The sequence below is a fragment of the Eurosta solidaginis genome, chromosome 5, assembly GCF_040869045.1.
Source record: "Eurosta solidaginis isolate ZX-2024a chromosome 5, ASM4086904v1, whole genome shotgun sequence".
NCBI lineage: Eukaryota > Metazoa > Arthropoda > Insecta > Diptera > Tephritidae > Eurosta > Eurosta solidaginis.
The window spans coordinates 269,427,552-269,441,857 of record NC_090323.1 but is presented as its reverse complement, the minus strand read 5'-3'; the positions used below and the strand labels follow the sequence as shown (position 1 = coordinate 269,441,857).

The following is a 14,306-nucleotide window of genomic DNA, read 5'->3' as shown; positions in this document are numbered from 1 at the left end:
AAAATTTGATCACGCCTGTAGGCATATTGAGGTCATTATTCATTGAAAAGAAGTTTAACAGCTAAGGTGGGATGCAAGAAAAAAAGTAAAGAACTGAGACTGCAACTTTATTTTTTTTGTGGATTTAAAATTTTTCCTGCAAAGAATGGCTATCTGATAATATAAGGAATTTGAACAATTTTTTTGTTCTCTTTAAAGTCACAATAGGAAAACTTATTTTAGCCACAAATGATGGCAAGGTGTATTTTGTAAGGGACTCAATAAATTTCATTATTATGTATTTTTAATAAAAGTTAATAGCCTTTAATATTATAAATTGTTAGATTTGTTGATCTAGCAGGCTTCACAGAATGAATAAAATATGAAATCATCATTAGGGACATGTGGATATGTATGATTGACATACATATCCATATGTCCCTGATGAGGACTTCAGATTGAAGTCGAAATATCGACCAAATAAATTGTAAATTAATATAAACAAAAAAATAAGTTTTATTCATTCTGTGAAGACTTCTAGCTCAACAAATCTAACAATTATTTATATATGTATGTATATTAACCTGGCAACCCTGTTGAGTGCATTAATTTGCTAAGCGACACACAAAGGTGAATGTACATAATTTAGTAATATTAATTTATACATACATATAATTTTAAATGTGATATTTTAAGCGAAAAATTATTTAGTAATTATTACAAACAAATAATTATACATTATTACAAACAAATACATATACCACAAACATATTTAATTTAAAATATATATATAAAATAAAAATCAGTATGTATTTGTAAAGCTTAATTTATTATAATTTGTTATCTTATCAATGTAACACATACACACCTTCTTATCTATCATAAAATGGAATTCCATTTAAAACCAATGTAAATTAAATTTGTTTCTTTTAAGTATAAAAGTCGATTAAGCTATGTATTTTATTGTTCTACTTTATTTGTGTATTAAAAGCCCAAGAAGTTGCTTATGTATGTATGTATATGTGAATCAAAGTGTCATAGCGATTTTTTAATGCTAATTCATTTTGTATTTCATAAATCATGCCAAATCGCTATAAACAACAATGGCAGTCACATATTTTGGACATAGTCAAAAGATCTTTAAGATTAATTAAATCGAGCATTTATTAGTGGTACGCTAAATGGCATATTATATAAAGAAATATATCATAAAAACTACATATTATGTATTCCTATGTTAGCGGAGAAATTAAACGATAAAAATCGGCTTGGTATCCTATTGTACCTCTTATACGAACGAGGAAATTATAAAATTCAATAAAACTTAGTGTAGAAAAAACTTTGTTTTAGTTCCTTCTTAGTAGTTCTTATAGTTTATGTAGGGTACCCTGATCCAGTGCTGGTTGGTATACCCAATAAAAGCTAGTTGTACAAGCATATAAACCATAATATATTAAGACGGTGTTTTTGATTATTGTTGAAGATCCATGATAAAAAAACTGACTGTCGAAACGCTTTCGAAAAGTTCGAAGATGTCAGTTGGCTCTACCTGAATTAGTTACTTCAACCTTTGTTGTTGTTAAAGCCAACAAGTACTATACCATTTTCAGATGGATTTTACAAATATCGAATTGGAATTTAGAATAGTCATTGGATCTTCGAAAAAGTCAACATGATTTTAATATTGTCAATTGGACTTTGAAACCGTTAGTTGGAGCTTAAAAGTATCAATAGGGTTTTAAAACGTTGATACGCTCAAATTTACCCTTTCTGAAACCCCCTTGACCCTTTCTTAAATGCCATTTGTGTTTTTTTTTAATTAATTTGAAATAGCGAAGACGCTTTTACAGTTCAGTGAATGAACAATATACTAACTACAATTTCTACCCAATTACTTACATTACGTTATTTCAGCTTTTGGCTTATTGATACTCTTTAACTGCTTTATAAATCCTACATTTGGTTGAATACATTCACGCTCTGACTTTACTAAGGCAAAAGCATCTTCAAAGATCATGTTGTGCTCTAAAATCAAATATCCAATTATAATACTTGCAGCACGCGAAACACCCGCATTGCAATGCACAAAAACACGACCACAACATAAATGAACTTCATTAATAAATGCATTTGCTTCTTGTATGACATCCAAAAGTCTTGTTTCAGGTAAATCCAGACATGGTATAAATTTAGTTGCTACAAGTCCTTTCACAATGGCTGGCGTCCCAATGCCAATACTTAGTATATGTGTTAACTTAAATGTAGTTATATTTTCAGGATTAGCAGCATCCTGTGAGCCCAAGTAAAGAAAATCTGGTAAAATACAAGCGGGTATGGCATCTGGTTTGGTGTCAACAACAAACCCATAAGAACGTTCTTCAAGTAGTACCGGTAAAGAGGAAGATCCATTGCTTTCAATAAAACGTTTGCCAGTCGCTGTGGTCACAGTGGTTGTGGTGGCTCGAAGCGCCGAGCGTTTATTTTGCAGCTGTTGCAGAAAACTCATTTTCTTCAACTTGCTGAGGCACTGCTACGAAATCATTTTCATTATAATGAACGCGGCAAAGGTAGAGTCCAAACGGAGGTGCAAGTAGAACGCGAGGATCCCAAGAATTTTTAGAAGGTATTGTTAGCATTTCATAAATGCATCGTTCATCAATACGTCCGGTAGCTAAAGCAAACAATGCACCAACCATGCGTCGCACCTGAAATAAAATAGTGCATGTTAATATGAGCACATTTTGTTGAATTTTTTATCTTACTTGCTTATAAAGAAATGATCGTGCTTTAAACTCAATCTCCCAGTAATCGTAAAGACTTTCGGCTAGGTCAGCGTTACTATCAATAGCAGTTGTTTTTCCTGATTTAACATTTATTTCATCAATCTTGCGTAATGTGAACCTTGGATTATCTCGTGAAGGGCTATGCTGACGACTGATACTCGCGAAGGTGCGAAAGTTATGTACACCAAGCAGCATGCGAGAACCGGCACGCAAACGTTCTATATCAAAGTTACAATTTCTAAAAAAAAACACACATTTTGCTTTAATCTACAGCAACAACTACAAAATGGTAAGAACTGTGTTCCCTTACTGCAAAAAGTAGCATCGACTCAGTTCTTCCACGGGTATGAATGAATTAAAATTAGCATTTTTCAGTTTTCCTATATCGTCCATACGATGCTTAGCCACAGCGAAACGATACAAATAGCTGCGCCCTAACGCATTATAGCGACAATGGAAAGTGTTAGGAACTTTCTGGGTGCTGAGAACACGAATTGGAAGGTCCTTTTTATTAAACTGTTTATTAAGGATACCCGTTATCTTAAGAGGATCAAAAGGTTCCGAATTTCGGCTCTCCAGGTCCACATGAAGCGTTGAATGTAACGCATGAACACCGGAATCAGTACTAGGACAGAAAAACTGTATATTTCCGCTTGCATCTGAAATATATAAAAGCACACATACCGACTCGAGAGCTTTGTATCAATTTCATTTGTCGGATGAAGTTTTTGCATAGCCAATTCAACGCAGCCTTGAATAGTTTGGTTGTCTCCACATCCTCCAGCTGATTTATTTATAATTTTCTGTATTCCTCTAAAGCGACGAGTATAGATTATATCGTGTTAATTATATTTCCGGTTAACTTTATATACATTCTTCTTGGATTTATTTATATTACCGGAAATTAGTGCCAATGTAGGAAATGTTGAGCAAATAGCGATACATTTCGACGGTTTTAACCACTGTGCTGCGCACTTAATCAGCTGATAGACAAGATGGTCCTGTTCGTATCACAAGTGATCGGTTGATTTGTTGTTTGTTGTCGAACAGTTGCATTACACCATGGTTCAACTATATACAGGTTGGCACATCTGTAAAGCAACAAAATATGTCTGTTCAAATTGTCAAAATCTGTGTATTGGGGTTGGTGCGAATGGAATGGAATGGAAACATAAAACTTGGCAGTTTTTGTATGAGTAAGTAAAATGTTGGCAATGTGTTGGTTTCATTTTGAGTTTGCCATCTCCTTTTGACAATCCCTTCGACCATGTATAAGAAAGAACGTAATTCTATTGCTATTGCGGGGTTCTCACTTCTGATTAAAAACAGGGACCGTATTAAGCGGGAGTCATTGGTGCCGTATGTCGTATCGCTGTAGTCGTATCCCTAACGTAATCAGCTGTTTATCGTTACGACGGTAAACCAAAAACCAATTGGTTGGCTACGATACGGTTACGACCTTAGCGGCACCAATAATCGATTGCATTGATTCTCATAAGGTTGGTCGAATCAGCTGTTAAAAGGTTACCAATACGGTTACCGATAAAGCACCAATGTCTCCCACTTTACGCTTTGCGAACACTGACTAAAAACTTTTTTCAATCAAAAAATAACTGTGCAAATCTATTTTTCGCTAGTTCTCCTATGTTATTCCGATCCACCATTACAGGGGTATTGTGATTTAAAAATGAATTTTGATCACGGATCATAAAAGGTAATACGGTCCCATATTATTGAAGTTTCACTTATAGTCGAGCCAAAATGAGGTTTTGCTAAAGAGAATAGATAATCAAAAATTCATTATTTTATGAGACTTCTAACAATAATTTAAGTATCACGTGAAGCACTTGCCGTCTTTCAGTGAGTTTTACAGAGCTCCGGCTCACGCTCAATTCTCACGGGAATGCTCTGGCTCATTGAGAGACTTGAAAAGCAGATGTCGCACACATGAAATGTTATAGACAGATGTCGCCGCTGTTTTTCATTTAACTCATACGGTGAAAGGCTAAGCAGCGACATCTATTTTTGAAAAAGTAGGTATATTAAAGGCCGCATTGCCAACCTAAAAAGAAGTAATTAACAAATTATCTAGCTCACAAATTGAACCAGACTTCTATCTGGATTTATCTGGCTCAAATCGTTGCTGTTGCATTTACATTCGAAATTATTCACCTGGCTCAGGATTTTGCCACCGGATGATAGTTACTATGTAGTTAGTTTAAAACTTCTAAATCTCAAATGCAACCATGTGGGTAAACAAATTGTTATAAAACAAACAGGCCTGGTGGTGTCATTTTTTTCTAAAACTGTCACATTTTTTTTTTATAGAAAATTGTAGTGGCCACAGGTTCCATAACATCCAGAAACGAAAATATTTAAACGCCTTGATATACATTAAGGTTCACTGGTAACTTATCAAAGCATGGATGATTTAGACCCAAAATCCGGCAAGATAAGCGACACTCATGAAAGCAGGGAAGTGAATGAATGGATTCGATTTGGCATGCGACTGGCGGTAAGCGCTGCACTGCACCCATTCGAATATTCAAAGGTGTTAATTCAGCTGGGCTATGAACCTATACCGCCACGCCCAGGTTCTTCGCTACTTGGTAGACCTATAATGATTCTACCAAATATTTTTCAGTATGGTAAGAAAAATAATTTAGCTCTGCTTTCATTCATATTTACATAGTGACATTTATTTATGTTTTTCCCATTTAAGCTGGCTACATCAGGAAGATAGATGGATTTTATGGTTGCTATCGTGGTTTGACGCCAAAGTTAGTGGGATCAATTGTGAGCATGATTTGTAGCGAAAAAATTGCAGATAAGGCTGGCCTACCATGGGTTGATGATGATAAAGACAACGTCAACCCTACTAATGAAGAGCTGTGAGTAAAAAAAACGACGTTTTTGTTCTCAGTATTAATAATACGATGACGGAAAAAATTTTGTTTGAGTCGTTCGAAGGATATTAACGAAAAACGAAAAAATGGGTCCCTTCGAAACCGGGGGTGGGATCCATAGCATTTTTCTCCGAATGGCGTAGAGCCTTTGTTATCAACAACCGGTAAGAAGGATCTCTACATCCAGCAAGAGTTGACATCAGCCCAGCTCTAGCATAGCTGATTCCAGGCTCAGCATTATTTGAACGGGGTCCAAAGTCCCCGCTGGCATTCAACTCCAGATCGCGAGTAAAAGCTCGGGCTGTTTTTGTTTTTGTTGTTGTTATAGCAGTGCTTCGCCCTATCCAACAGGTGCGACAAACCACAAATTGTCATCAATGTCCTCTAACGGGAGTCGGAAACTTGCTGTTTCAACAGGGGTGGACCATAATAAGACAGGTGTTAGAGGCGTTGGATCCACAATACAATTGAACAGATGGTTGGTGTCATGTGGGGACACATTGCAAGCATGAAATACTTTTTGTATGTCGGGGTTGATTCTGTATAGGTACGATTTTAACCTGTTACAGTACCCAGATCGAAGTTGAGCTAGAGTGACGTGAGTTTCCCTAGGCAGAGTGCGTTCCTACTCAGCCAGTTTTGGGTATTGTTCTTTGAGTACAGGATTCACCGGGCAATTCCTGGCATAGAGGTGCGACGCGTGTTTGTGGAGTTCACTGAGGACATGTTTGTGTTTTTTAGCATCATACGGTTCTGTTCTCAGGTGCCGTATTTCCTCACAATGCTCACGGAGATGACTCCTTAAACCCCTGGGTGGTGTAGGCTCATCAAACCCCTGGGTGGTGTAGGCTCATCAATCAAATGTCTGTTGGGATGCCCAGGTTTCTGGGTATTCAACAGAAACTGTTTGGTTAGCATTTTATATCTCTCCCTAATGGGAAGTATTCTCGCCTCATTATGTAGATGGTGTTCTGGGGACATAAGACAACCCGTGGCGGTTCTAAGGGCAGTATTTTGGCAGACCTGTAGCTACTTCCAGTGTGTCTTTAGGCTTGGCGACCATATCGGGGACGCGCAGGATGCAATCGGCTGGCCAATTGCTTTGTAAGTGGTAATTAGCGTTTTTTTATCTTTACCCCAAGTACTGCCGGCAAGAGATTTGAGGAGTTTTTTACAGCTATTAATTTTCGATACAATTGCGGCTGCATGCTCTCCAAAATGTAGATCCTGATCGAATGTCACACCCAAGATTTTTGGGTGTAAGACAGTCGGTAGCGTGGTGCCATCGACGTGGATGTTCAGCTTGGGCTAAGCTATTCTGGTGACAGGTGCCAAGGATGTCCCTATTCCCTATGTCCCTATTTCATTACTGTCTTCAATTTCAAAAATTTTTGAAAAACTGGTTAAAGGTCGAATCCTATCATTTCTTGACAATAATATTTCAGCTCAATGCAATTCGGGTTCAGATATGGGCGGTCAACAGAAGATGCCTTGCTGGACTTTTGTTCTTACATATATAGGGAACTAGACAATAAAAAGAACTGTGCTGGACTGTTCGTTGATATCACTAAAGCATTTTACATGGTTGATCACCAAATTTTATTAGACAAATTGTATTGTGCGGGCTTCCGTGGTTTTATATATAATTGGTTTAAATCTTATTTGTCAGGAAGAATTCAAAAAGTAAAAGTTGGAAGTAGTATAAGTAACCTAGTAACAATTAGCTTAGGTGTACCTCAAGGATCTGTCTTAGGTCCTATACGATGTGCATTTGCTAAGAGTGTGGTTTGCAGCACATAAGCTCTCTATCAGCAAGAAAACGAAGTTTATGTATTTCAATTTGCATCCAAAATCCTCACCTGACATAGCCATTGTATTCCATGCTACTGACTGCAAACGTTTTGTACTAAATAATTTTCTGTTCTGTGCATCGTTTAAAGCTGAAGTAAACTGTTGCGATAAGTTCTTCACTATTGAAAAAGTAAGCGACTTCCAATATCTTGGTGTCATTGTTGACCAAAACTTGAGTTGGTCTACGCATATTTCTCGTTTGAAGTCCTACTTGCGATCTTCCGTTCGTTATTTTTACAATTTAAGAAAAGTTTGTTCAAACGCAATACTTAAAACTATTTACTACGCTTCAGTCCACTCCAAGCTCCAATATGGTATAACCTTTTGGGGTGGCGCTTCAGGTAATATAAAATCTAGCAGCTTCTAACTATTCAAAAATGGGTCATAAGAAAAATATGTAATGTTGATCGTTTTCACCACTCTATGGAGTTGTTTAGGGATCTGAAAGTTCTTCCTGTTAAGCATATGTACTACTATAAAACGTTAAAGATATTTTTCATTCGCTGTGGGTATTTACATAGCCTGGTCTCGGATAGTTATAACTTGAGGCAAAACTCATATGGACTTGTGTATGTCCCGACCTCTCGAACAACCAACTTCAACAACTTCTTTACGATCGTTTCTTGTAAAGCTTTTAATGCGTTGCCTGCATGTATACGTGTCACTAGAAATCTGAATGAGTTTTTGGGAAAGGTTACATCTTTTCTACTAGAGAAATCACACGAAGACATCAAAATTTTGCTGAATCATAGCATTTAAAAAAAATATATATGTACATATTGGATAAATATAATTTATTACTTATTATTTTTAATCAAACTTCACCCACGCACTATTTTACATGTTCTTAAACTCAATTTTATTCGGAGATGTCATTCGATACTAAAATACATAAATTTTTACAGAATGCCTTACTTTTCTTTCTGTAATTTTGGCTAATTTAACTTAAGTCGCTATTGTAACATATATGCTGTTTTGAAAGAAAATGAAGAAAAAATGAAATGAAATGAAATGATGTAGGGCTATTTGTTTAGAGCGTCCGAGAGTTTCATACATAAAAATGTGGTCTATACAATTCTTTGGATGAAGTATTATGGGTACGTGTTTCTAAATATTGCAATTTCCCATCCCGTATTTCTATGGCCACGTGTAATGTACAGTTAACCATCGAAAAAATAATTTAATTATTATTAATTATTTAAATAAATAATTTGAAATCTGATTTGCTTTCAGTTATGTGCAGTTCAAAATCAATCTTAAGCGTGATGTTGTGCTGAGTGTTTCCGGTATTATTGTATCACATCCATTTCATGTAATATCACTGCGCATGATGGCACAATTTATAGGACGGGAAACACTTTATCAATCCATTTTTGGTTCAGTAAAAGAGATTTACAAAACTGAAGGTGTTTTGGGATTCTTTGCTGGTTTGGTGCCAAAACTTCTATGTGATGTAGCTTGTTTAGTGCTAACTAGTACGACCGTATTTATGCTGAACAAATATGTTATTAAAGACAAAATTGGCAGGGAATATAATGCAGGTATAGTTCAGGTTCGTATTGTGGTGTAAAAAAGGCAAAGATAAGCAAAATATCTTAGACAATTTTCCTAAACATTTTCATAGTTCGCTTTCTCGAGCATTTTATATCCACTTCAAGTGGTTTCTACATGTATGTCAATAACCAGCTCGCGTTTAATGGCTGGAAGACCACCAGTGATGCCAGAATATAGGAACTGGGTTGATTGTTGGAATGATTTGCAAACTCGTGGCGAACTCAAACGCGGAAGTTCGTTGTTTTGGCGGTAATTTAATTTTCCTAATTTGTATATATGATTGAGTGTGAATTACTAAAGTTTTGTTATGTTTTTTTATAGATCTGTTGGTGGTTCAACGAAAATTGCCACTGGAATTCGTGGAGATTTTGCGCCCTTGCCCTCTATTGCAAAATATCAATAAGTTCAATCCTGATATTATTACCTCACATAAACTGAACAACGATGCATTTTAAATATGTAAAAACTTAGCCGTTAATTTCCAATACAATTACAGTTAACCTACTGCATTTTCGCGATGAAATCTTGTATTGTATTTAGGCAATTGGATAGAAACTAAAAATTGTTTATCCCGTATGCGAAGCGGCGTGCAATACTCAATTGCTAGTATAAATGTATTTTCCTTATTTTAATTTGATTTGTTAAATTGATATAAAATCATTTAAATCCCTAAACTACAACATACTCTGTTCTTGTAGACTGTAACTTTAATTAAACGAACTTAGTTCGAAAACTCTTTAGCGCTTATAATTGTATCACTAAAAAATTACTGTGAAAAAGGACAAAAACAAATCTTCAGAAAATTGGCATCATATGGGAGCAAAATAAAACATCTTCTGTTTTTATTTTAATTGCTGTGTTCTTTTTTTATGGGAGCGTTCAGCCAAATTTTTTTGAGTATTCCAAAATACTCGAAATCTTTTGTGCGGTCCAATTCAGTATTCTCTCAATATGTAATCGGTAAGGTTGGAAAGTAGTTTCTAAAGAGTGCGTTAAATTTTGGAAAATAGAAATTAATAATTTTTAGATGCTGTACTAAACAAATTAATTCAATAAATAACTAGAATAAATATCAAACACGATACATATAAAAAAAATGCTTAATATAAATAAAACAATATATTTAATTAGGATTTTTCTTCAAATAGCGAATATTATATTTTGTAAAATTCGACGCATTGTGTGTGTATCCATTGAAAATCTCTAAAACTTTACTTTGTATGAACGTTTGTGTTGATTCCTTTATGTCTCGTTAGCAGCAGACACTAGTAGTTCAAATCTCATGAAAATGTACCAACAAGATGTGTGTGTACTATTTAAAAATAAAACAAAAACTGAAATTTGCTCTCCCACGTGTGCATATACAAACATATTTCTATATATGTACATATGTACGTGTGCTGCGCGTCTGTTTGTTTATGATTATCGCTTAGTTGTGATAAAAAATATTGATATTGTCGGTTTTCAACAGACTGACACAAATGCATATGTACATATGTAGAAATATGAATATGATATATATATATATATATGTACATATGTATATAATAAATAGACGAGCTAAAAATTTAAGACACAGCGATTTGCCACCTTACGAATAGTTACTTTGAAACATGTCCACTCGACGAGTGCAATCTCTGCCCCCACACATGCTGGATGAAAAGCCTACGCGCGGAAAATGCATAACTGCAATATGCTTTTCATGGAAAGTGATTTCGTGTGTAGTGTCGCATGTGATTTTGGTATTTTTGGTGGTCTCATACTGTGTTGGAGGCGCTTATCTATTTCAGCATTTAGAGAAACCACACGAAATTGAGGTAAGTCAATGTAGCTAATCTCGCGATAATGAGTTAGGTAGCAATATTCTCATTTTATGAGTAGCATATCTCTCACTTATCTGTTGACCGTATCCTATCTGTCCCTGTCGGGAATAGATCGCCAAATGTTTTCTACCATTCTTCGCTGTTAAGTGTCGGCATTCGCAGAAGGTGTGGCTTACGTCATCTAAATTTCCGCAGTAAAGGCTGCTTGGGTTTCAACTCTTGACCTTATGTGGAGATATTTACGTTAAGGGTAGGGCAGAAGCAGAGTTCTCAATTTGCTTTTTTCCCTATTGGTTCTGTACGGGATATAATTCCGATTCCAATAGTTCCATGTTGTTGTTGTTTAGCGATAAGGTTGCTCCCCGAAGGCTTTGGGGAGTGTTATCGATGTGATGGTCCTTTGCCGGATACAGATCCGGTACGCTCCGGTACCACAGCACCATTAAGTTGCTAGCCCGACCATCTCGGGAACGATTTATGTGGCCACATTAAACCTTCAGGCCATTCCCTCCCTCCCCACCCCCAAGTTCTATGAGGAGCTTGGGGTCGCCAGAGCCTCGTCTGTTAGTGAAACAGGATTCGCCGCGGATAGGTGAGGTTGACAATTGGGTTTGGAGAAGAGATATATGTTACGCTGGCAACCTGAAGGGTTGCGCTACACAGCCCCTTGAATCTGGTATTTTAGTCGCCTCTTACGACAGTCATACCTACCGCGGGTATATTCTGATCCCATAACCCGCTGGGGTCCCATCATACTTACTTGTTTCAATGGTGATGACTTTCAGCCCACAGCGAGAATACATGTATATCGATACAGTTCCCGAAACAACTAGGAGAGCTTCTGCGAGTACCGTGCAGTAAGCCTTAACTATTAGCAGCGTAATACTGCGATGTACCGAAGTGAGATCAGTTCGCTACTTGCGTTATTTCATTGCATTCGCCCCATTTTTCCACATATGGGTAGATTCCACGTTCATCGCTTCCCACTGCAGCCGGTTCTATGTACCGGAGCGACTCGGGATTTTTATCGACCAAGGGCTTTCATTTCAGTGTAACCACATTTAATTTGTTGCGTCCTTCCCACAAGTTGTCATCCTACAAGCATAGCCTTGCAGCGGGACTGTTCTATGCTATCCTGAAACTGGAAGGTATTGAACCCAGTCCGGGTCCATAACCTAATCTCGGTCCAGAGAAATGGTTTTGCTGCCTTGGAGCCCTCATCCACTACCTACGCTGCTCAGCAAGTCACAACAAGTACCTGCTGCTGCTCGCGCCACGCGGGGCCACCAGCTCCTGTCCCCGTCAAGCAGACAGCATGGGTGAGATGCTGGCAGATCAAACAGAATAAACGGCGTGCTGCAAGATAAACGGGGACGCCCAAAACATACGGCAGGAAGCTGTCATAGTCCACCAGACATCTCCATCGTAAGCGCATTAGTTGATAAATGCATCAACTGGCAGCTGATGGTAACATTGGCATCTGACCACCTACCAGGCATGCTTAACGAACGAAACGATATCATTTCGTTACGATAATCAACGCTAATAAACGAAACGAAGTCATTTGAACGTTAATTTGACGATCTTCGTTTCGTTTATTAACGTTGATTATCGTAACGAAATGATATCGTTTCGTTCGTTAAGCATGCCTGCCACCTACCCATACTCCTCTCGTTCGAGCGATCAGCCGAATTAATTACCTAAGAGAAAAGCACTTTCATAAACATATACAGACAACCACTCCCAGTTCGCCCTTGGGAATCCGCTGAAGGAATCCCGGTAATCAGGCCTTACTTTACAACGAAGGCCGCAACCTTATGGAGAGAGTGTGACCTTTTAAGGCAGAACGGCCCGGCGACCCCCAAATAAGGAACATAAACCAACGCATCAGACAGCTTTTAGACAGGTGAAATGGGAGGAATATTTAAAGAATTGTAGCCTCTTTGCCGGTGTAAGTAAGCTATGATCTACTATAAAGTCCCTATCAAACCCGACTAAACACAACGGCAATATATCTATCACCTTCGGCGCGAGGGCTTTTGGGCGGCAATATGTAATGCATTTCTCGGTCGAAAAATCTAAGTGGCAATATATAAGTCACGCACATAATCACAAACATAGCGTGTCCCCTATTACCATCACCACCAAAGAGGTTGAAGAGGTCAAACACTAGGCCCGGACGGTATAGCCATGGCGATCCTTAAAAACTTACTTACTGCAAGACTTGGAAGGGTCCACTCTCCCCCCTAGTCCAAAAAGGTGGACTGGAAATTATCTGTCTGGTTGTTGTTGTTGTTGCTGTTGTTGTAGCGGTGCTTCGCTCCACCTAACAGCTGCGACCGATCACAAATTGTCATCAATATCCTTTAGCGGGAGTCCAAGGAAACTTGCTGTTTCAACAGGGGTGGACCATAATGAAAGGGGTGTTAGAGGCCTTGGTTCCACATTCCAATTAAAGAGATGGTTGGTGTCATGTGGGGACACATTGCAAGCGGGGCATACATTTTGTATATCGGGGTTGATTCTGGATAGGTAAGAGTTTAACCTGTTACAGTTTCCAGAAAGAAAGTTGAGCTAGAGTGACTCGCGTTTCCCTGGGGAGTATGCGTTCCTTTTCCGCAAGTTTTGGGTACTGTTCGTTGAGTACTGGATTCACCGGGCACTTCCTGGCATAAAGGTCGGACGCCTCTTTGTGGAGTTCACCAAGGACCTGCTTGTTTTTTTTGCTTCATACAGCTGAGTTCTCAGGTGCCGTATTTCCTCAAAATGCTTACGGAGATGACTCCTTAAGCCCCTAGGCGGTGTTGGCTCATCAATCAATGTCTGTTGGGATGCCCAGGTTTCTGGGTGTTCAACAGGAACTGTTTGGTTAGCATCTCATTTCTCTCCCTGATGGGGAGTATTCTCGCCTCATTATGTAGATGGTGTTCTGGGGACATAAGAAGACAGCCCGTGGCGATTCTGAGAGCAGTATTTTGGCAGGCCTGTAGCTTCTTCCAGTCGGTAATTTTTAGGCTTGGCGACCATATAGGGGACGTATAGCACGCAATCGGCTGGCCAATTGCTTTGTATGTGATATGAGCGTTTCTTTGTCTTTCCCCAAGTACTGCCAGCAAGGGATTTGAGGATTTTATTATGGCTCTGGATTTTCGGAACAATTGCGGCTGCGTGCTCATTAAAATGTAGATCCTGATCAAACGTCACACCCAAGATTTTGGGGTGTAGGACAGTCGGTAGCGTAGTGCCATTTACGTGGATGTTCAAAATGGTCGACATTTGGGAGTCCATGTTGTAAATAAGGTCGCGGAGGATTTAGTCGGTGATAATGTCAGGTTTCGCGAGGCGAAAAAACTGGAGAGATCAGGGAGGTAGCCGTTTATTCTGTTGCAAAGCTCATCGATCTGTGGGCC

At 38.2% G+C, this 14,306-nt stretch overlaps 4 protein-coding genes across 8 annotated transcripts in view; 2 read left to right on the top strand and 2 right to left on the bottom strand.

The window, feature by feature from the left end:
• Positions 1-925: 925 nt before the first annotated feature.
• On the bottom strand, positions 926-2,485 carry Mkp (MAP kinase-specific phosphatase). Its single transcript, XM_067790478.1, has one exon. It carries the CDS (start codon positions 2,483-2,485, stop codon positions 1,880-1,882), a length of 606 nt encoding a protein of 201 aa, XP_067646579.1. The 3' UTR covers positions 926-1,879.
• Positions 2,457-3,737, bottom strand: LOC137253488 (tRNA pseudouridine synthase-like 1). The gene is made up of 5 exons (XM_067790477.1): positions 3,661-3,737; positions 3,447-3,575; positions 3,073-3,387; positions 2,742-3,000; positions 2,457-2,684 (listed from the first exon to the last, which is right to left on the bottom strand). The coding sequence occupies exons 1-5, from the start codon at positions 3,705-3,707 to the stop codon at positions 2,457-2,459; spliced, it is 978 nt and encodes a 325-aa protein (XP_067646578.1). The 5' UTR covers positions 3,708-3,737.
• A 1,323-nt stretch (positions 3,738-5,060) lies between these two features.
• Positions 5,061-9,924, top strand: Mtch (Mitochondrial carrier homolog 1). Its single transcript, XM_067790470.1, has 5 exons — positions 5,061-5,410; positions 5,485-5,653; positions 8,753-9,071; positions 9,144-9,322; positions 9,395-9,924. Exons 1-5 carry the CDS (start codon positions 5,185-5,187, stop codon positions 9,474-9,476), a joined length of 975 nt encoding a protein of 324 aa, XP_067646571.1. The 5' UTR covers positions 5,061-5,184; the 3' UTR covers positions 9,477-9,924.
• A 107-nt stretch (positions 9,925-10,031) lies between these two features.
• The window catches only part of galene, a 22,684-nt gene continuing 18,409 nt past the window's right edge, over positions 10,032-14,306 (top strand). Inside the window, exons 1-2 of one of the 5 annotated variants that reach the window (XM_067790469.1) lie at positions 10,032-10,060; positions 10,647-10,890. In XM_067790469.1, coding sequence (XP_067646570.1) covers positions 10,687-10,890 — 204 coding nt within the window. In that variant the 5' untranslated portion in view covers positions 10,032-10,060; positions 10,647-10,686. Of the gene's footprint in view, positions 10,061-10,268; positions 10,427-10,628; positions 10,891-14,306 lie in introns of those variants that run through there. The other 4 variants (XM_067790468.1, XM_067790466.1, XM_067790467.1 and 1 more) reach the window with 4 other exon arrangements.

Bases quoted from the DNA above. Each gene is read 5' to 3' on its own strand.
- Mkp (XM_067790478.1), bottom strand. From the start codon at position 2,485: ATGAGTTTTCTGCAACAGCTGCAAAATAAACGCTCGGCGCTTCGAGCC.
- LOC137253488 (XM_067790477.1), bottom strand. From the start codon at position 3,707: ATGTATCGCTATTTGCTCAACATTTCCTACATTGGCACTAATTTCCG. The intron at 3,576-3,660 runs GTAATATAAATA...TCGTCGCTTTAG, and splicing joins TACATTGGCACTAATTTCCG to AGGAATACAGAAAATTATAA. The intron at 3,001-3,072 runs GTAAGGGAACAC...GTTTTTTTTTAG, and splicing joins AGTCGATGCTACTTTTTGCA to AAATTGTAACTTTGATATAG.
- Mtch (XM_067790470.1), top strand. From the start codon at position 5,185: ATGGATGATTTAGACCCAAAATCCGGCAAGATAAGCGACACTCATGAA. The intron at 5,654-8,752 runs GTGAGTAAAAAA...ATTTGCTTTCAG, and splicing joins AACCCTACTAATGAAGAGCT to TTATGTGCAGTTCAAAATCA. The intron at 9,072-9,143 runs GTTCGTATTGTG...ACATTTTCATAG, and splicing joins ATAATGCAGGTATAGTTCAG to TTCGCTTTCTCGAGCATTTT.